At 36.8% G+C, this 21,872-nt stretch overlaps 2 protein-coding genes across 2 annotated transcripts in view; both read left to right on the top strand.

Annotated features, from left to right (window-relative positions):
* Positions 1 to 728: 728 nt before the first annotated feature.
* as3mt (arsenite methyltransferase) lies at positions 729 to 15,673 on the top strand. The gene is made up of 11 exons (XM_079864129.1): positions 729 to 816; positions 1,035 to 1,071; positions 2,427 to 2,554; positions 5,089 to 5,239; positions 6,233 to 6,369; positions 6,671 to 6,740; positions 6,960 to 7,041; positions 7,179 to 7,310; positions 8,551 to 8,693; positions 9,607 to 9,738; positions 14,623 to 15,673. The coding sequence occupies exons 1-11, from the start codon at positions 791 to 793 to the stop codon at positions 14,725 to 14,727; spliced, it is 1,143 nt and encodes a 380-aa protein (XP_079720255.1). The 5' UTR covers positions 729 to 790; the 3' UTR covers positions 14,728 to 15,673.
* A 1,116-nt stretch (positions 15,674 to 16,789) lies between these two features.
* Positions 16,790 to 21,872, top strand: part of cnnm2b (cyclin and CBS domain divalent metal cation transport mediator 2b) — a 45,588-nt gene continuing 40,505 nt past the window's right edge. The window contains exon 1 of the mRNA XM_079864119.1: positions 16,790 to 18,404. Within this exon, the coding sequence (XP_079720245.1) occupies positions 16,955 to 18,404 (1,450 nt within the window). The 5' untranslated portion in view covers positions 16,790 to 16,954. The remainder of the gene's footprint in view (positions 18,405 to 21,872) is intronic.

Here is a 21,872-nt window from a genome sequence, read left to right as displayed (position 1 = left end):
AAATTCAGATGCAACTTCGCTGCCTGGAATTATCAATGATAATTGAGAGATGAACAAATAAATGTTCCCCAAAAGCCTTTTGTGTCATATTTGACATTAACATGAACAAATGTAAAAATAATTTTTAATTTTTTTAACATTATAAAATTATGTATGAATGATCAAGTAAACCCAAGTTGCTTGTTCATCTTACATTTACTTTATGATTTCTGAGCAAAACATACATTACTTGATAAAAAAGGATGAACTATCAATCAGAGGACAGAATGCATGAAGATTATATGTACAACAAGTTTTTCAGCAAAGTTTTGGTCGTAGTGGATAATTTATAGGCCCTAGACATTTGCAAATTATACAGTAGGCTAATATATTGATAAATAAGCATTATACTTATTGTTCAACATTTTATAAAGAATGTTTAGATTAAGTTATGAGGGAATAAATTGTTTAAAAAGTATATATATATATAAAAAATTGTCCTAATAAGATGGAAAATAGTAATAAATGAATTTTCTCATGTGTCTTTATTGTTTTTTTATACCAATTTTAGGGTTAGTACCGGGTTAATATCGACTTTAGTGTAAATAAAACCATATCAGTCTTCTTAATCACATTATATTAATAATTTACTCGGGCACTGCATTATCATCATGACAGTCGTTCATCACTCTCCTGCTGCATGACCAAAGTCCCTTTAAGACTGGTGGCTACCGCATACTGCTCACTGATTGGCTGAAACTCTCAAACTACCGAAACCTAGAAAGACCAAAACACATTTTCGCATATAATCATGGCAGACGCACCTACAGCAGCCAGGTACGTTTTTTGTTAGGTTACTCAAATATTTGACATATGATTTGCAGTATCATTCAAGATGGCAAAGTATGAGCTTTCATTTTGTAATAACAATAACAAAATAGATATTACATAGCGACATGTCTTTGCGAGTCGTCCAGTTTAGCTGTAGCATAAGCACAACATATTCTTTAACAAAGTAAATTAGTCTCAGTAAAGTTTATTTTTATTGTTCACAGTAACAAGGCTGTTACAAGTGTCTACAATGAGGTGAAGGTATGTATTTCTCCAAACGTTAAAAGACGAAACTCTGTTGTTGACTTTAAAGGGCTGTTAAACTAAATAAAAATATAACAAAATGTATGTAGGCTACTGTATGTGTGTGTGTGTACCAGGGGAGGCGAACGTCGGTCCTGGAGAGCCACAGTCCTGCAGAGTTTTTCTCTAACTCTGATAAAAGCCCTTTAGACCTTGATTATCTTGCTCAGGCGTGTTTGATGAGGGTTGAGCAACGAGGACTGTGGCGCACTAGAACCGACGTTTGACACCCATATATATACAGGTGCTGGTCATAAAATTAGAATATCATCAAAAAGTTGATTTATTTCAGTAATTCCGTTAAAAATGTGAAACTTGTATATTATATAGACTCATTACATGCAAAGTGAGATATCTCAAGCCTTTATTTGTTATAATTTTGATGATTATGGCTTACAGCTTGTGAAAACCACAAAATCAAAATCTCAGAAAATTAGAATATTACATGAAATCACACAGTAATTACACAGTAATACCATGGTCATTGAACCAGGTTTTGGTTCTTTTGGCAGTGTGGGCCGGTGCAAATCCTGCTGGAAAATGAAGGAAGCATCTCCATAAAGCTTGTCTGCTGAAGGAAGCATGAAGTGCTCTGGACATGTCCTGGTAGACGGCTGCGTTGAGTGGACAGCACAGTGGACCAACACCAGCCGATGACATGGCTCCCCAAACCAACACAGACTGTGGAAACTTCACACTGGACTTCAAGCATCTTGGATTGTGTGCCTCTCCATTCTTCCTCCAGACTCTGGGACCTTGGTTTCCAAATGAGATGCAAAATTAGCTCTCATCAGAAAAGAGGACTTTGGTGCACTGTGCTTTATTAAATCCAGAGTCAACGCAGCCGTCTACCAGGACATTTTCAGAGCACTTCATGCTTCCTTCATTTTCCAGCAGGATTTGCACCTGCCCACACTGCCAAAAGAACCAAAACCTGGTTCAATGACCATGGTATCACTGTGTAATTACTGTGTGATTTCATGTAATATTCTAATTTTCTGAGATTTTGATTTTGTGGGTTTCATAAGCTGTAAGCCATAATCATCAAAATTATAACAAATAAAGGCTTGAAATATCTCACTTTGCATGTAATGAGTCTATATAATATATTAGTTTCACCTGTTAAGTTGAATTCTTGAAATAAATCAACTTTTTGATGATATTCTAATTTTATGACCAGCACCTGTATATATATATATATATATATAATATGTAGCCTATGTGTGTGTGTATGAATATATGTATGTGTATGTATGGGTGTATATATTTTGCATCTCACATCACGGCCAATTGACACCTCACCATTAATACAGGAGTATTATGGAAAGACACTAAAGAAGACATCTGACCTGAAAAGCAATGCCTGTGTGCCGTCTGCCAAGCCTGTCCCTGCATATGTGAGAAAAGCGATAGCTGGGATCCATCCAGATGTCGTTGCAAAGTGAGGTTTACATGATAAATGTTGTGTTTATGCAATACAGGCTATATATATATATATATATATATATATATATATATATATATATATATATATACTGTGTGTATATATATATATGTATATATATATATACAGTGAGGAAAATAAGTATTTGAACACCCTGCTATTTTGCAAGTTCTCCCACTTAGAAATCATGGAGGGGTCTGAAATTGTCATCGTAGGTGCATGTCCACTGTGAGAGACATAATCTGAGAGACAAAAAAAAAAAAATCCAGAAATCACAATGTATGATTTTTTAAACTATTTATTTGTATGATACAGCTGCAAATAAGTATTTGAACACCTGAGAAAATCAATGTTAATATTTGGTACAGTAGCCTTTGTTTGCAATTACAGAGGTCAAACGTTTCCTGTAGTTTTTCACCAGGTTTGCACACACTGCAGGAGGGATTTTGGCCCACTCCTCCACACAGATCTTCTCTAGATCAGTCAGGTTTCTGGGCTATCGCTGAGAAACACGGAGTTTGAGCTCCCTCCAAAGATTCTCTATTGGGTTTAGAGACGCCAGAACCTTGATATGCTTCTTACAGAGCCACTCCTTGGTTATCCTGGCTGTGTGCTTCAGGTCATTGTCATGTTGGAAGACCCAGCCTCGACCCATCTTCAATGCTCTAACTGAGGGAAGGAGGTTGTTCCCCAAAATCTCGCAATACATGGCCCCGGTCATCCTCTCCTTAATACAGTGCAGTCGCCCTGTCCCATGTGCAGAAAAACACCCCCAAAGCATGATGCTACCACCCCCATGCTTCACAGTAGGGATGGTGTTCTTGGGATGGTACTCATCATTCTTCTTCCTCCAAAAACGTTTAGTGGAATTATGACCAAAAAGTTCTATTTTGGTCTCATCTGACCACATGACTTTCTCCCATGACTCCTCTGGATCATACAAATGGTCATTGGCAAACTTAAGACGGGCCTTGACATGTGCTGGTTTAAGCAGGGGAACCTTCCGTGCCATGCATGATTTCAAACCATGACGTCTTAGTGTATTACCAACAGTAACCTTGGAAACGGTGGTCCCAGCTCTTTTCAGGTCATTGACCAGCTCCTCCCGTGTAGTTCTGGGCTGATTTCTCCCCTTTCTTAGGATCATTGAGACCCCACGAGGTGAGATCCTGCATGGAGCCCCAGTCCGAGGGAGATTGACAGTCATGTTTAGCTTCTTCCATTTTCTAATGATTGCTCCAACAGTGGACCTTTTTTCACCAATCTGCTTGGCAATTTCCCCGTAGCCCTTTCCAGCCTTGTGGAGGTGTACAATTTTGTCTCTACTGTCTTTGGACAGCTCTTTGGTCTTGGCCATGTTAGTAGTTGGATTCTTACTGATTGTATGGGGTGGACAGGTGTCTTTATGCAGCTAACGACCTCAAACAGGTGCATCTAATTTAGGATAATAAATGGAGTGGAGGTGGACATTTTAAAGGCAGACTAACAGGTCTTTGAGGGTCAGAATTCTAGCTGATAGACAGGTGTTCAAATACTTATTTGCAGCTGTATCATACAAATAAATAGTTAAAAAATCATATATTGTGATTTCTGGATTTTTTTTTTTAGATTATGTCTCTCACAGTGGACATTCACCTACGATGACAATTTCAGACCCCTCCATGATTTCCAAGTAAGAGAACTTGCAAAATAGCAGGGTGTTCAAATACTTATTTTCCTCACTGTATATATATACCTTTACCTTGGTGAAAACAGTAAAACATATATATATATATATATATATATATATATATATATATATATATATATATATATATATATATATATATATATATATATATATATGTCACCTGTTTTCACCCAGGCTGGATTTGTTTGATCAAAAATATAGATCATAAATTAAAATCAGTAATATTATGAACTGTTATTCCAATTTAATGTAACTATTTTATATTTTATTATATTTAAAATGTGATTTATTCTTGTCATGGCAAGGATGTCACATGATCCGTCAGAAATCATCATGGCATGCTGATTTGATCCTTAAATAACATGTCGTCTTGTAATCAATGTTGAGAAGTTTTGTGCAAACCATGATACCTTTCTTTCCGGATTTTTTGGTGATTAGAAAATTCTAAAGAACAGCATTTATTTGAAATGGAAATCTTTTGTAACATTTGTCTTTACAGTCACTTTTGATTTTATTTAAAACATTCTTAATATAAGTAGTCATTTCTTTAAAATGAACCCCACCCCTCAAACTTTTAAATGGTAGTAGACTGTATATATTACACCTATTGATGAACTGGAAAGGTAATTGTACATTATAAGCATATTCCAGATTTTTAATGTTTGCTATTAAATAAAGCATTTTAATTTACTTTTAATGAATACCTACTTTATTGGAAGCCTGTTGCCATATTAATAAAAAACAGATATATGAAAAATAAGTTGCATTTTTACATCTAGCCTTTCACCATGTTTCAGTGCTTAGCCCTTGGTGGCAGTATAACTTGTTTCTGTCCTCTCAGGTACTATGGCTGTGGTCTGGTGGTCCCTGAGTGTCTGGAGGGCTTTAGGGTGCTTGATCTCGGCTGTGGGAGTGGACGGGATTGCTACATGCTTAGCCAGCTCGTAGGAGAGAAGGGACATGTCACAGGCATCGACATGACTGAAGATCAGGTCAGTTCCTTGAAACTGCAGATTAGGGTTACAGGGTTTTGAATAATAATGTGCACAGTTAGTAAATAAGTAATTTTGTGCTTGCTTCATGTTTCAGTTCCTTTCAGTTTAAAAAACAAAACCTTTTTTAGTCTTCTCCAAACCAGTTATGAGATTAAAGGACGATAACTATAATGATAAAGATATAGTTTTAAAAATCATTCTAAATAAAAGCATAAATAAGTAAAAGCATTGCAGAGTCCACACCACAACTATAATGACAATGGCACAGAAGAACGGTAACGATAGAGGAAGTCAATGTCAAAAACACTGACAGCGTGGGTGCTTATAATAAACGATTGTTGTGGACGCTAACAGTTATTGCCCTGGTGTGCATCTTAAGACAAAACAATGGCATTGACATTTTTTAAAGTCCCCCTGTGGTGAAAATCATGCTTTTAATGTTGTTTATATGTCTATGTGGTGTTTTTAATATGCTTTTAAGTCAACACCATTGCTGAGCATTTTCTTCTTAAAACTGCGGTGAACCAAAGACAGTGTCAAAAACTGTTTGAAATCGCTGGTGTTTCTGACATCTCAAACTACCTTGTTAACGAGTCAACGTGATCCGTCAACGAGTGAATCTCTGAGCTGGAGTGAGTGAGTGGAGGCGGGGCTAATTTGTATATTCATAGAATGCGTATATTAAATGAGGCAAGTGTGTAGAGTTACATTCAAGCTACTTTAAGGCATGAATAATTTTTCTTCAAGGAAAAATCATTTAAATGTCATTTTGGTAATCAAAGATGAGTTTTAAGGGATACAATTATTGACTACAGGGGGACTTTAAGATATGTCAGTGCAAGTTGCTTTCAGTAAAAACAGCTCAAACTTGCATTTTAGCCTGGGACTAGCTTAAGCCTTGTCTGTGAAACAGGGGGTGACAGTCTTAATAAAAAAAAAAAACAGTATATGTGAACTGTGTGAAATGTGAATTTTTTTTTTTTTTTGCAGCTTGAGGTGGCCCAGAAGTACGTTGACTACCACATGAAAAGATTTGGTTTCAAAAAGCCAAATGTGAATTTTGTTTGTGGTTACATTGAGGCCTTGGCTGAAGCAGGTCTAGAGGAGAAATCATATGATATCATCATGTAAGCTTTCAAAGTTTCAAAATAGTTGCCTTAAAGTCACCATAAAATGGAAGTTGCGGTTGTATTTTCATCCCTGTTGTGGAGTAAATCCGAGTGGCACATGAGGGCACGTGAATTAAAAAAAAGAGATTCATAATAAATACTAAAACAAACAGATATGTCATTTTAGATTTCATAGTGACTTTAACATGAAGAAAAAAGTTTTCTTTTCTGACGTGAGACTATTCTCTTCAACAGGCTTCAGTTTGTTCAGTTTCCACTACTAGCTTGCATAAACAGCCAATTAATTTTCTTTCAAAAGATCAAACTGTGTGGTGAACCTGTCCCCAGATAAAACCAGTGTCCTGAGGGAGGCTTACCGTGTACTAAAGGTAACTCTATTTCATACTCGCATCAGTGATTTGAGTCATTTCAGAATTCAATTATTTAATTTTTCAGTTATATTTTTCCCCCATCCCTGACACTTGGATACTATACTAATTATAACAGTTATACAAAGCATTAATTTGAATATTTGAAATAACATTGGACATTTTTGTATATTTAGCTCGTTAACAAACAAAAAGGATTTGAATTTTCTTTGTTTTTAGGATGGAGGGGAATTGTACTTTAGTGATGTTTATAGTGATGCTAGAATCCCAGAAGACCTCAAGGCCAACAGCGTGTTATGGGGTAAGAAAAGACATTGATCCTAATTAGCCTATTTTCTTTCTAATTGTTACAAGGTATAGTTTAACTTTAGTTGTGCCACTGTGTTAAACATAACAAATAAAACCTGACACTGATATAGGCTGACATATGTTGATCAGGTGAGTGCCTGAGTGGAGCAATGTGGTGGGAAGACCTGATACGACTGGCTGAAGAGGTTGGGTTCTGCAAACCCAGACTGGTTACTGCTAGTATCATCACTGTGGGCAACAAGGAACTAGAGAAACTTCTTGGTGAGACATTAAAATGGTGAAATGTGCCACCTTGTAATGGTAATAAAAAATTAATTGGCTCAAGTCTGTTCTGCAAAAAAACAAAAACGAATAGACATTTTGCCAAAAACTTCTTTTGTGTTCCACAGAGGTAAGAAAGTCATACAGTTTAGAACGACATTAGTAAATTTTCATTTTTGAACGAACTGTCCCTTTAAGGCTCAATCACAGCCATGCTGATCTTCAGTTCAACAACACTCTTACTCGTGTGATATTGGTTAAGGCAGCAATCTAGAGGAAATTATTTCTCTTTTACCACAGTTACCACATACGTACTGTATGTGTTAATACCAAGACATTTTTATTAGGTTTTCGTGCCACAAACATTCTTGTGTGTAGAAATATTAAGTTCTACTATTAAGTGATATGCACAACTGCTGTACATTTCTTTACCAAGCTTAAAATTAAATATAAAGTATATATATATATATATATATATAACTGATGCATTTTAGATGATTTGTATGGATTTCATTTGGATGATTTGTAGTAATTCTGATTGTTGATGTTGGAGGAAAAAAGTTGTTTATAAATTGAGCTAGTGCATAATGCATCATAACAAAGATAAATGAGAATAAACTTGTTCTCTTTGCCTTTGCAAACATCTATCAGCTCAGAGAGCACACATGGCAGTCTATCGGGACACACACACACACACACACACACACGTGTTTTCATGTTTTATTGGGACTTTACATACACAATTATTTTTATACTGTACAAACTGTATATTATATTCCCTTACATCTACCTCTAAACCTATCACAGAAAACTTTCTGTATTCAAGAAACATCACTTAGTATGATTTATTAGCTGTTTAACTCATAGGGACCAAAACATTTTTTGGATATTGCCATCATTGTGGGGACATTTTATCCCCATATTGTAGGGTTTATCAGGATTAACACAACACAACACAACACAACACAACACAACACAACACAACACAACACAACACAACACAACACTTTGTTTCTATTGTCCCAGTACATGCTCAGAGAAAAAATGGCAATTTCCATCTTGCTGACACTTGATTACAGTAGTAGACAGGAGGCTGATCATCTGATCTCTTGTCTCCCATTGGTAGTCATTACATTAAGTCATTCTGCATTTGCATAAAGTTAAACATTTGTCATCTTTGTCACATTTATGAAATGTTAAGATATTTATAGTTTCATTTTGAATTGTAAAATTTGTTTAGGTGACTACAAATTTGTGTCTGCCACATACCGGCTCTTCAAGTTACCAAAAGGTTCAGAGAAGAGGTCCTGTCTGGTCATGTACAATGGAGACATTACAGGTGTGGAGGAAAGCTTCGAGTTTGATGCCCAGTTTACCTTTAAGGTATGTAGTTACATCCAGTTCATCAGAATTGAACTACTTATTCACCAGAGCTCATAATGCATATCAGATCCTGCACATTCTTTCTCTTCTTTGTCCCATTAGTAATTATTCATATTTTTGAATAAATTAACAGCAATTTAGTAGTAATGTTCAGTAATGTTAATGTTACATCCATCAATTAGTTGTTTGAATCTTGACAATATGTCACTATCATGTTGTTTGGAAAATAAGTGTCATGTAAGTGTGAGCTTAAAAAAATATCTTAACTATTTCTTATAGATTTTACTTTGTTGGTCATATGGTCATAATATATGAAAATGATATGCATATCAATGGTACATATGTCACTATTAAGTTAAATGTGTTGCATAAAAACCTTGACATTTTACCATTCAAAAGTTTCGGTTCAGTAGAATTTTTTTTCAAAGAAATGAATAGTTATTCAGCAAGGATGAATTGAATAATTAAACACAAAAGTGGCAGTAAAGGCATGTATAATATTGCAAAATAAATATATTTAAAAATAAACACTGTTCTTTTGAACTTTCTATTCTTCAGAGAATTCTGAAATAAAGTAAAAGCACAGTTTGCACAAAAATATTAAGCAGCATTGTTTCAACATTAATAAGAATAAATGTTTCCTGAGCAGCAGATCAGCATAATATAAGGATTTCTGAACGATCATGTGACACTGAAGCAGGAATAAGTTACATTTTAAAATAGATTAAAACAGAAAACAGTTATTTTAAATAGTAATAATATTTCACAATATTACAGTTCTACTGAATTTTGTATCTACCGTAGTGAGCATAAGCTGCTTCTTAAAAAAACAAACATTTTACTGATCTTAAACTTTGAAAGACTTGTATTTTATGAATAATCATAATCAAGACAATTCTGGGTCTTTGTCTAGGTTGATAAAGTGATGGAGGTGGATGGTGATGTGGCCAGCCTCTTGAGTAACTCCAGATTTGCTGAAGAATTCACATTTCAGCCTCAGGAGGTGAACACCTCCAGCTCTGGAGGATGCTGGGACAAGCCCAAGGTAATTGACTCATTTCCTACCATGCCTCATTTTCTTGGCCTCCATTCATCAGCAATGCACTTATAGTATATCACACCCATACCTGTCAACACTCGCGTTTTCCTCGGGAGTCTCCCGTATTTCACACCCATCTCCCGCCCCCTCCCGTTTTGTCATTTCTCCCGTGAAACCCCCGTAATTTGTATGCCCAAACGTCGTTATATGAATAATCACATCGATATATTATTCCAAGGTTGCCCAGGTATGAAACCCATCCTACTCGCGCAATCAACACATCATACCAATTTCAACCCATTTGTGAGCTCAACCTGGCAACCTGCAACTCAGTAGCTTTGTTGACGTGCGCAGATCGACGCGGGAAGTTGAATAAGGGTCACTGGTAGAAATGGGAAGAGAAGACTCCGTGGTAAATATTTAACACAATTAACGCAGCATCCGTTTTTTCTGTCATCCTTTGGATGGCTTTACATTATATGATGCGCTCTTATTCTTGCAAATGCTTTTAAACCATTCATGCAAAGACAAATTGAGCGCCAGAATCGAGTTCTCTTTCGGCTTGAAGTTGTTCGAACACTAACACACGCAATTATTCCAAAATGTCAATTTTGTCGAGTATCCTCATAAGAGCAGACTGAGCACTCTTAAATGAGTTAAATAAAGTCTTAAATGAATGTAAAGAGTTGTGAGAGAATGAGGCGCGTGTGAGATCCTCTGTCAGCAGCGGCTGCTCTTAAAGGGACAGCAGCCAGTGAAGCTTTCTGTCAGTAAAGTTAATCACAGAACAAAGGGAACAGAGAAAAACACTCACTGCTCTTGACTAAAGAACTTTTGTAACTTTAATAAGGATTAATCTATATATAATTTAACATTTATGCAGTGCAAACTGTTTAATAACTTTATTCAATTTCTATATATTTCCTACTTTTTAGACAAATATTTAAAATATACTGTCTTTGTTGTTTCTACATTCATTTGGAGATTAAATGTGAAATTATTACATTATAAAATATATTAAAAACATTCGTTTTTTTTTAATGGCGATTCATCGTGAGTAATCACAGAAAAAAAATGTGTGATTAATCTAGTTAATTTTTTTGCAATCGATAAAAATAAATCTTTAATAAGTCTTACCTTTAATAAGAATAAGTCTTATTCATGTTTATTTTTATTGAATATTACGTATTTATTTGTTAATATCTGCGCAATTAATGTGTATTTAGCCTGCCTCTGTCATCCAAAATCTAAGAACAAACTGGTGTGACATAATTTCAAACAAAATCAGGCCAAAGCGAACTTTCCAGGAAAGTTTGCTCCAGCTGGTAAACGCCTTCAAACTACAAACGGCTGTGGCGATTACATAATTGGTAGGTGTGTGCTGAGGGTTTGTCTTATTTGACATGAAAATCTGCTGCGAATGTTACAGACACATTTTTTTTTTTCGTGTTTAATACAGTAAAGCTACTTGCTTTAAAGGGTCATGAAACCCCCCTCTTTCAGCTCAAGTCTAGCTCACAATCTTTTTGTGAAAAATGCAACTTAAATGGGCGTGGATGGCTGTGAGAAGAAGGGATGGGAGTGGGTGTGTTATGGCATGGCAGGAGAGAAGAGAGAGAGGGGGGGGGGGGGGGGGGGGTAACTGTCATCGGCCAGTGGGCCATGCATGTCGACTGTCACTAAAAATCAGTGGTAAAACATGAGGAAATGCTAGATTTTTTTTATAGCTGGCAGAGTTAAAGTCTAATGAAATACACTGACACCTTATTTTTGTCCTATTTCAAAAGTAACTGATGCCCTGCTACATATATTAGCCTACAGCAATCGTAATTGTATTTAAAACATATTAATGTACATGTATAGTTATAATGTCATTATAAAATCTATATTTGTTTATATACACACTATAAATGCATATATTTGAAAATAATAAATTTTCCGCTTAAAAAAAAAAAAGGTTCCTTACATAGCCTAGATCTACACGCCCCCTGAACCCCCATAATAAAGATGGACAGTGACATAGAAATTTGCACGAATTAAGCATACAAGTTGTACAATTGAGGTATTATAGAAATATCTACATTTTAATAATGAGTGCTTATTTAACAAAAGGCAAGTAAAACGGTCAGGGTTACATTTTAGACACACACACACCTCTGAAGGGATAGAAAAGTCCTTGGGACTTGGTACCGCATCACTCGCAAGACGCAACCTGCATAGGTGAACAAGGCCGAAGTCCACCATTCTCCAGTTCTCAAAGAAGAAAAACGCTTGCTACACACACATAGTTTAGATGTGTCCGTGGTTACAACCAACCAACCGCCCGCAGCCAGAGTCTAGCCCTGGCAGCATCGCGGGGAAAGATGCACTGGAACTTTTGCACCACGAAAACAAACACTTGCGTCCCATCATGATTGCCACTCTCATCTACTACGTGATATCACAGTTTGACATGTCTGTCATTGGAAAGATCCACGTGGTGTCATGAATAATTAAGAGGAAGTGTATTCTCATTGGATAAGAAAACACAGTCTCATGAATAATTATGAGTCATCAAAGCTAAAACTTAAATCTAACATATGCTAACATTGTCTTCAATATGTTCAACACACATACCTCTGTTAAAATCTCAGAAAATTTGGTTTAGGGTTTCATGACGCTTTAAAGAAATCTATTGTATAAAGTGCCAAATTGCAGAGATATTTACTTCGCTATGATCAGATGCTTTCTTATCTGCTATATTCTCACCGCTGTCATTTTTGCTGCATGTTTTTGTTATTGAGAGGAAAGCGAGCAACACATATTCTTCTAAATCGTGCTCTCAGCAGTGTGGGTGGCGTCGAATATTTGCTAACAGTATAATGCTGAAAAGTACTTCAAACTTCTTTTTACCCTTAAGAAAAGAAAAAACTTTTGCCGTGAGTATTTCTGGACTTTCAGTTGCTCTATACACAAGGTCACCCATCTGTACCACAAAGCCTTGAACACAGAGGAATGTCCGCCCTTCCAAACAAAGAATGCCATCTTATCAGTGCTGGTGGTGATTCGGTCTTTGCAAACACAAAAAAGGACCAGAATCGACTTACAACAACACGCAAGGTGGTCATCCTCCAGGCAGTTGAATGATCACTGTTGGTTAGGGTGGTCCTTTTTTTTGCAAAATGATAGTGTCTTAACCTTTTAAACTGTTCATTTTAACTTCAAAATTAGAAATATGCAAAAATGTTGACAAAAAAAATGATATTTAGAGGTAGCTCAATCATGTGGAAGATTGCCTATGTTAAGCTGTGCGGCGTTATTGTGATATGCAAGTAATATTAAAAAGTTGCTCCAAATGAACTACATTTTATTGAAATCAGAGCAACACTGACATGACAACAATGACAACAATCTCAAAAAAGCACAAAGTTTTCAACAATCCCTCATTTCTGATGCTCAGCAGCCAGTGTTGACTTTTTGCAGTCTGGATAGATCCGTCGGTGATCTTCCACCACATGAAGGAGAAACTGCAGTTGTTCTTCAGAGTGTGTGAGATAGCCATTGTATTCTTGAATCAGAGCCACTCCTCTCTCGGCGTGATCATTGACTACTTTCATTGCATGGTTGCCTGTGCCTCCTGATAATCTACTTGATTCGGCCAAAGTTCCGGGTCAATTTCAAGGAACGTAATGTCATTTTTTAAACCAAAAAATGTGCTCTAAACCCAAACAATAACCAAAGTGATCATCAATAGAAATATGTATTGATTCCACCAGGAAAGGTAAATCTGCTAAACCGGGTCATGGATGGATTAATTTGGTTTAGTTTCTACAATAAGTAAACTGAGATATGTATCTAAAATACATATTTAGGAATATATGGTGCATTAGATGCTTTTATGGAGATTTTTTTGGAATTTTACTAGCCAGGTACAATACCAAATCAAATGATCTGTTTTTACGAAAATCATCAAAATCTCAGAAAGTTTAAAGCTATTGAGCTACCAGTAATTATTATGTTACTGCCATAAAAATTGGCATGCTGTATTTTCTTATATAAAGGAACAATTTGAAGGGTTAAGAGCATGACAATTGGATACTTTAAAAAATAAGGACCACCCTACTGTTGGTGCCTGGATCAGATTTACTCCATTCTTAGAACTCCTGATTTAAACATTTAACTAAATGTATGTTTGACCATTGTTTTGGTTTCATTCATAAAAATTCAGTGGATTTTTACTTTCACACAGAAAGCCTAAAATATAATCTCATTGCCAAATATCAGAGATATATGTCATAAGTGCTGTATAATTCAAATCTTTTTTTAATATTGTAAACCAAAACAAGATTTACATTGTAATAAGGCATGGGTATGTTCTTTGCCCACTGTAAAAAAAAAAAAAAAAGATCAATAAGTAATGGGAATGTTTTTTACACTTGCTTTGACACATCAAAATAAGTTAAGCAGTTTTTATAAGTAATGCAAGATTCATCTCAATGAGTTTAATGCAATTTAAGTTGAAATGACTTAAACATCCAAGTTGATTGTACTTAAACATTAAAGGCAGCATTTTTTTTAACAGTGTAATAGCTCTATTTTGTTTTAGTGTTGGTTTTGTCTGATTTGAAAGTGCAATAAGGAAGTGTTGCACCCAGATTGATGCTGTTCCTGTTGTTTTAGACCCAGAGTTTTCAAACCTCTTGATGCTCTAGCCCCCCAAATGTGATTTTGTTCTATATTTTCAAGTATAAACCTGAAGAGGTATATATAGTTTTTAAACACATTTTACACATCATTTTTCTCTGAACTTTTCCCTCTGTGTCATTGAGTACTTTGGAACCAAATAGCTATACATAATGATTAATGCAAATACTGTACTTCCAACCACTGAGAATGTTCCTCTCTCTTCAGGCAGTGTCAATGAATCCCTTTGAACTGGTCCAGCAGTTGGCCAGTGCGAGTGTAACTGCTTCCACTGGGGGGTGCTGTCCGGGCCAGGCATCATGCTGCAACTGAATCTAATTTAAAATCAGTTTTGCTTGTTTATGATTTGAAAAGAACAAATTATTGGTTGTAATTTTTAACTGTAATTTTGTAAAAAAAAAAATAATTTGTGAAAATCTCATAATTTGTGAAAAGGAAACAAAAAACGAGGTCAACGATCAGTATAGTGTAATGTTTTGCATGCATTTTTAATCATAATGATTAATGTATAGCAATATCGTGTACATCACACAAGTCTATATAGTTGCATAATCTTAAGCATTCACCTGCCAGATTTAATCTTTATTGTATCTTTATTGTATTGCCAGATATAATCTAACTGAAAACTCATGGTTTATTGAACTTTTGTAATAAAATCACTTCCACTGCTGTAATAAAAATGTTCGAGCTGACTGCCTGGCTATTACTATCAGCTGGAGAATATTCATGGCCTCTCAAATGAAAATCACCTCTTTAATTCAAATCTAGCCCCCATCCCTTAAAATTTCACAACAGGATTTTCAGGTGAGAAGGGGGAACACATCAACCCTTTGCTGTGAATTTGAGGTTATAGAAACTTAAGGAATCTTGTACAGAATTCCATTGTCGATTAAAACGTTTTTCCAACATAGTTTTAAAAATTCTCTCTAATTTACTGAATATGTAAAGTTTCACCACCTGTGAAGATTTTTTAGGATTGTGAAATAGTTCATAATCAATCAACTCTCCTTTGGTCTGGATTGATCTCTGGCCCTGATAATGATGAAATGCACACTGTACGGAGATCTGAGTCCATGATTATTTTTACATCCTTTCATAGGTTTTGCACCTCTTGCATTTCTTAAGATCACTCTAATCCCTGTCTTATCTATATAAGGTAAATAGTTACCTATTATAAGTTTTTGAGTAATCACAATAAATGTACAGCTTTGTCAATGTTCTTTAGGATGACATGGACTGAATCGCTGTTCAAAATGTCTGCATTGTGGTGTTTCTTCAACTGTGAGAACTTTTGTCTCAGGGGTTTATAACTAATGTTTTTCAACTTTTTTTCTGCCACATCTTTTTGCTTCTCTTCAAATGATTTTTGTGTAGATTTTATTGTTTCACCCTTGTCCCAGACACAAACTTTCAATCCAACATAAAGATATGAATTATTGTAAGATCTGTGGTGCAGATGTGCACGTTCCGGATATATGGGTCTCCGAGAGCCCAACCTGGGACATGCTGTGATCCCACTTCCCCTCTTACCCATACTTTGCTGTCTACACTTTTCTATTTATTTTTTATTTATTTACTTTTTTTTAAGGAAATGACCCCCTAAAATATAGGAGATGGTAATACTTTCATAAATGTAACAATCAAACAACAATTTCATTTGATGTTAAACAAATGATGCTGTTCCTCACCGTGGCATAATTTCCAGCACAACCAACAATTTTGTATACATTTGTTTTTTATTTTGTATAAAATATATAGGTATGTTTATATATTGTATGTTTTTTGAGATGATCTAAGAAAAACCAAGGCAAATATCTGTTTTAGATTTATTTTATTTATTTATTTATCTTCTTTAAGATATGTCATTTATTTTTTTAAAAACGTTTAAAATGTAATTCCCACCACTGTCATTTCAGCACTATCTGACACAATTTAACTTAATTTTCCTTTTGTAAAATTATTAAGACATAATTCTCTTGTGATGCCAACTTACTGTAAATAGACTGTAAATGAAACAATCTAGTGAGTGTGATATGAATGTATCAGTCCACAGGTTGTCCCTATAGGCTGTCCATAAAGTCTACTGTTGAAGAAACTCTCTAAAATCTTGTTTAGGTATTTATTACATTTTCTGAGTGTATCTCGGCATTATTCAAAAATGCTGTCACCAAATATCCTTCTCAAAACACCAAAAAACAGTCACGAGGAAACTTCTGTATGTGCTCGTTTGCATTAAGTGCGACTGTTTACGGAGCTCATTGGCTGTTTCAGCAGCGAAGGCCCCGCCCAACGTCCAGCAGCGCCACCGGATTGGCTGCCCTGGTCGCCTGTCACCGAGGCATCAGTAGAGGCACGAGTTCGCGCTGCTCTCGCTGAAGTGTGATCAGTTTCAGCCGCGTAGTGGGACTCAGCGAGACCTGATGCACAAGTCAAGGCGACGCGCAGCGGAGATGAAGCCGGATTGGCTCTGATTTTTAAAAGCCCTTTCATTCAAGAGGCTGTCCATTATCAACAGTCGGTTCCAGTACCCCCTCAAAAAATGGCGTCACTTAGCCGGGTCCGAGCCTTTACTTTGATTTTCTTTACTGCAAGCAGTTATTTAATTACTCCCACAAGTGGCAAGGAAGGAGGGGGAGAGGAGACTGTCATCATCGGGCTGAGACTGGAGGACACGGACGACATTTCCTTCATGGACAGAGGCTATTTGCGGGTCAGTGAGAGGTCTCGGGTGAGATTGAGGGTGTACGGGCAAAACATTAACAACGAGACGTGGTCCAAAATCGCCTTTACGGAACACGAGAGGAGTCGAGTGATTGGCAACATCGACAGCTCCTCAGGAGACAACAAGAGTCAGGAGGACACGTCGGGCTTGCACCCCTGTGGCATCAGGACTTCAGATATTCTGATCTTACCCAGCATCATTTTAACCCGCAAGACGTCTGGCATCGTGGAAATCGAGGTCAAACCTTTGCGAAAGACTGAGAGGAGCAAAGCGTACTACCTGTGCATCGCCACTTCCACACCTGCTGTGGCTGGCATGCACGACCCGTGGACGGAGACCACGTGGATCTATCACGATGGAGAGGACACCAAAGTGATCGTGGTGGAGGAGAGAAAGTTTCTGCTCCCTTTCTGGCTTCAGGTCACCTTTATTTCCATGTTGCTCTGCCTCTCGGGCATGTTCAGCGGCTTGAACTTGGGTCTGATGGCGCTGGATCCCATGGAGCTCCAGATCGTCCAGAACTGCGGGACGGAGAAGGAGAAGAACTACGCCAGGAAGATCGAACCTGTCAGGAGTCAAGGAAACTACCTGCTTTGCTCGCTTCTTCTGGGGAATGTTCTGGTCAACACGACCTTGACCATTTTGTTGGATGATATCGCCGGTTCTGGATTGATAGCTGTAGTGATGTCAACCATCGGCATTGTGATATTTGGGGAGATTGTGCCTCAAGCTATATGTTCACGACACGGTCTCGCTGTGGGTGCGAATACAATCTTCTTGACTAAATTCTTCATGCTGCTCACTTTCCCTGCGTCCTATCCGGTAAGTAAACTGCTTGATTATCTCCTCGGACAGGAGATTGGCACCGTGTACAACCGAGAGAAGCTCTTGGAGATGTTGAGGGTCACGGATCCCTATAATGACTTGGTTAAAGAGGAGTTAAACATCATTCAGGGCGCGCTGGAGCTCAGGACTAAGACAGTGGAAGATGTGATGACCCCGTTGCGCGATTGCTTCATGATCGCCGGCGACGCCACGCTCGACTTCAACTCCATGAGTGAGATCATGGAGAGCGGCTACACGCGCATTCCGGTATTCGAGGGCGACAGGTCCAACATCGTGGACTTGCTGTTCGTGAAGGACCTTGCGTTTGTGGATCCCGACGACTGCACCCCGCTGAAGACGATAACGAAGTTCTACAGCCATCCCTTACATTTCGTCTTCAACGACACTAAACTCGACGCGATGCTGGAGGAGTTCAAGAAAGGTGAGAACGCGCTCGCGCTGAGAGATGTGCTGAAGATGTGTCTTTAAACAATGTTGCATTGAGTGTTTTCCTACTATTTAAGCCTACTCTACGTTGCATATAGGTTTTATTGTCATATGAAAGCTAGACTATCATGCATCATGTCTATATCAAGGCAGTCGCGTGCCTTTTACGCATCGGCTGTATTACGCACGGCTAGATCTCATTTACAGGTTCCACATTTCCTTTTCTTCAAAAAAGTTATTTTTTAGTTGTTTTGTCCAACATATGTCTATTCAGGTATTTAAACATTAACCTGGAAGGCAACCTACATAGTCCATTCATTCAGTTTACTTGAAGGTAGCCTAGATATTTAGTTTTGATTGATTATAGGCTAATTATGTAAAACCATAAGTAGGCTATTATGGTATGTTCCCCATCATTATTTCATCCCACGTTATCCTGTATAGTCCTCTGTCTTCCCAATTTTTATCACCTATATTGATTTAAACTCGCTAAATTGGGATAAAACTTAAGTTTAAATGCCTTAGGATTTTAAATAATATCGTCAAACTTCCAGTAATACATAGATTGCAGTTTTTTGGATAATTTTTAATTTGGATTAGCTTACTTAAGAATAAAAAAGCATATCAACTCCGTAAGCTCTCTCTCTCTCTCTCTCTCTCTCTCTCTCTCTCTCTCTCTCTCTCTCTCTCTCTCTCTCTCTCTCTCTCTCTCTATATATATATTATAGTGTTACATTGATGGGAATAATTTGTTCTAGTAATAATGTTAACTTTTGAGATTTAAGGTCTAGTTTGTCATTCATGGTAATCCCATGAATGAGTTTGCTAAATACTTCTTCTCCATACCCATTGCTTGCTCTTTCTTGAGTGTTCCTGCACTATTTAAAACTATTTTGAGTTGTCAGCTTAGGCCTGTTTGACCTGACTTGCTGCCCTCAGGACCCTACAAACGTATTACAATGTGCCTGAGTGCATGGAAGTGCGGTATCTCGATGTGCCCTCACATAGCTAAGGGTTAATGCTTGCAGCAGTGGTGAGAATGTAGTGATGCAATGGAAATACACTGCAGGTGTACTCACAGTTGCTAAAGGATGACTCAGGGGGGTTATTAGGTGTAATACTTCATAATGCATGAAATAACATGCCAGTTCAATGATCTGTATTTTGTGTTATGTGGTAAAATGGTGAGTCTTGATGGGAATTTTCTAAGTAGACAGAAATTTCTTATACACTCTGAAAAAGAAAACTTTAGTATTTAATAGCTTATTTCCATAGATTTAAAAAAGACAGAGTAGATTTAAAGTTTAATGGTGTGAATCATACCGACCAAACTTGCTAAATGTAATTACCAATTTGCCATCATTATCAGTTCGCATTAGACACAGCCTCATACAATCTTATGACATTATCCACATGTTGTTTTATTTAAAGTCAAACCAGCTTACAATTAATATAAAAATGAACTATAGTAGTTCATATAATGCATTAATACATTTCATTTATAAATTTTTTTTGCGGGAAAAGGCATCAAAACTTTGACATGACTTAGCGACTACAAGAATACACAGCCATTATAATAGTTTTAGCAACCTTTGCTATGATGATTGTGACTCTTTTGTTCTTGGCTTCTCTCCAGAGGAAACTCACGATTGGCTGTTGGTATTCTAATGACTGATTAGGGGAGTGAGCACAAAGTTTCACGTCAATCTGGCTGTGGTTTGGGCACTCTCTCAGTTCAAACTTAGTGCTTTGTATTGTAAGTCAGTGTTAATTAATCTAATGCCTCTTGTGGAGCTGCACAGCCATCCAAAGTAGGAACAAAATACATCACTCCTGCCAAGCACACCAAAGTGTAATTTGTTTCTCTTTTATTTTGCTTTTTGAGTGGCAAAAGTTGCTTTTATTATTTCTGCAGCCGACTTACACGATAGCATTTGAACATGAGGTAGATGATGCTTGGACTCAGATGTCTTATAATAGTCAACTAATTTGGGTCCAAATGAGAAGGACTTCTGACTGCAATCATGACCTTGAAGGTCAGCCCTAAAATTCCTAGAGCTACAGACTAGCTCCTTTATGATTGAAATAATTACTGTGTCATAAAGGGACCCCTGCCAAACAGCAGTTTTGTGTTTAATGAGAATGGCATTGTTCATCATCTGGGCTTAACCCAAAGCTGTGCAGTTCAGGAGGCATTTGCTGCTGTTGCAAAGATTCTTACATGTTGAGTGTTTTTCTCTCTTAGTATGCGAGTTTATTTGTAAGAATATTTTCTATGCTAAACAGAGTTGCTTTTTCTTATTTGTGGGTAATTATAAATTATAAATAACTTAAGGGCTCAACAATAAGGATTGCCCACTATCAAGGGTCAGGGTGAGACCGTTGAGAAAACTGTCAATGCAGCATTGAACAATTTGCATTTATTGAACTTGTACATCAATTTTTTTCATACATTACAAACTTTTTTCTGTAATGTATTGTACATTTTTGTTGCAAATTCTGCTAATTTGTCACCAAGATTAATACATATGGGGGTTTGTCAAAAAAAAAAAAAAAAGTGAACAAATGCATTTACGCACTCTCATGTTGAAAAAGGTAATCATAAAATGAGTCCATATCAAGCAGCTTAATCCAAGTCTTGTGAAGAGATGATCGCTTTATATGAGCAGATTTAATTTAAGCTTTTATTTACATCTAAACAATGATTGACACATACACATAGACCACATAACATGCTCAAACGTGTGTGATGCACGAGGACCAACAAGGTTTGTTCTAGAGCATAACGAACACATGATGCGTGCACAAGTTTCTGTTTACCATACATGATGTATACAAAGTATGTGCGTATATACATGGAACGACATGTCGCAATGTTTGGAACAACATTTTTGGCTTTCCCGTCAACATATAATGAAAAAAATAAGATAATAAAAGTGGCTTGCTAAACATAAAAATCATTATTTTGTGGCAGGGCAAGTAAAAATCAGAACTACTGGCCCAATTGGCCATACAAAAATTCCATATTGTTCATCCCTGAACTTAAAGTATTAGAGTTCATTCAAAATCCAAAGGAATGGAACACAGTGCAACTTTTTTCAAAGTTAAACTTATTTTTTTTACCTTGACAGAGCTTTATAAAAATGTAGGCCTAACGCTCAATGGCGCAAGATGCTGAAAAACAACAAGATTGATTGCAGCAGGCGTTCATCTAGTCCATGCTTTTAAAAAAAAACTGTGCAAATGGAAGCAAGTACGCATCCTGAGTGACCAGCCCTTGGATGCTTTCATCGTGCTTGATCATATCTCAACATACATCTTGTCAGTTAATTTAGTGCTTAATCTAGTACAGAAAGGTTACTGACTTCTTTATAATACTTACCTCATCAAACTCATTTAGCTGCAGAAGGATGTAGAAAACACTCTCTGCAAAAAGTTAGAACAAAGTACGCAAAGACAAAGG

The sequence above is a fragment of the Squalius cephalus genome, assembly GCF_949319135.1.
Source record: "Squalius cephalus genome assembly, chromosome: 2".
In the NCBI taxonomy this organism is placed as follows: Eukaryota; Metazoa; Chordata; class Actinopteri; order Cypriniformes; family Leuciscidae; genus Squalius; species Squalius cephalus.
The sequence above is the reverse complement of the archived record's forward strand: the minus strand, read 5'-3'. Positions and strand labels throughout refer to the sequence as shown.

What these genes read in the sequence shown, in the direction of transcription:
- as3mt (XM_079864129.1), top strand. Translation starts at nt 791, where the DNA reads ATGGCAGACGCACCTACAGCAGCCAG. An exon ending in AGGCTTACCGTGTACTAAAG is followed by an intron (nt 6,741 to 6,959) that starts GTAACTCTATTT and finishes CTTTGTTTTTAG; the next exon opens with GATGGAGGGGAATTGTACTT. An exon ending in GGCCAACAGCGTGTTATGGG is followed by an intron (nt 7,042 to 7,178) that starts GTAAGAAAAGAC and finishes TATGTTGATCAG; the next exon opens with GTGAGTGCCTGAGTGGAGCA.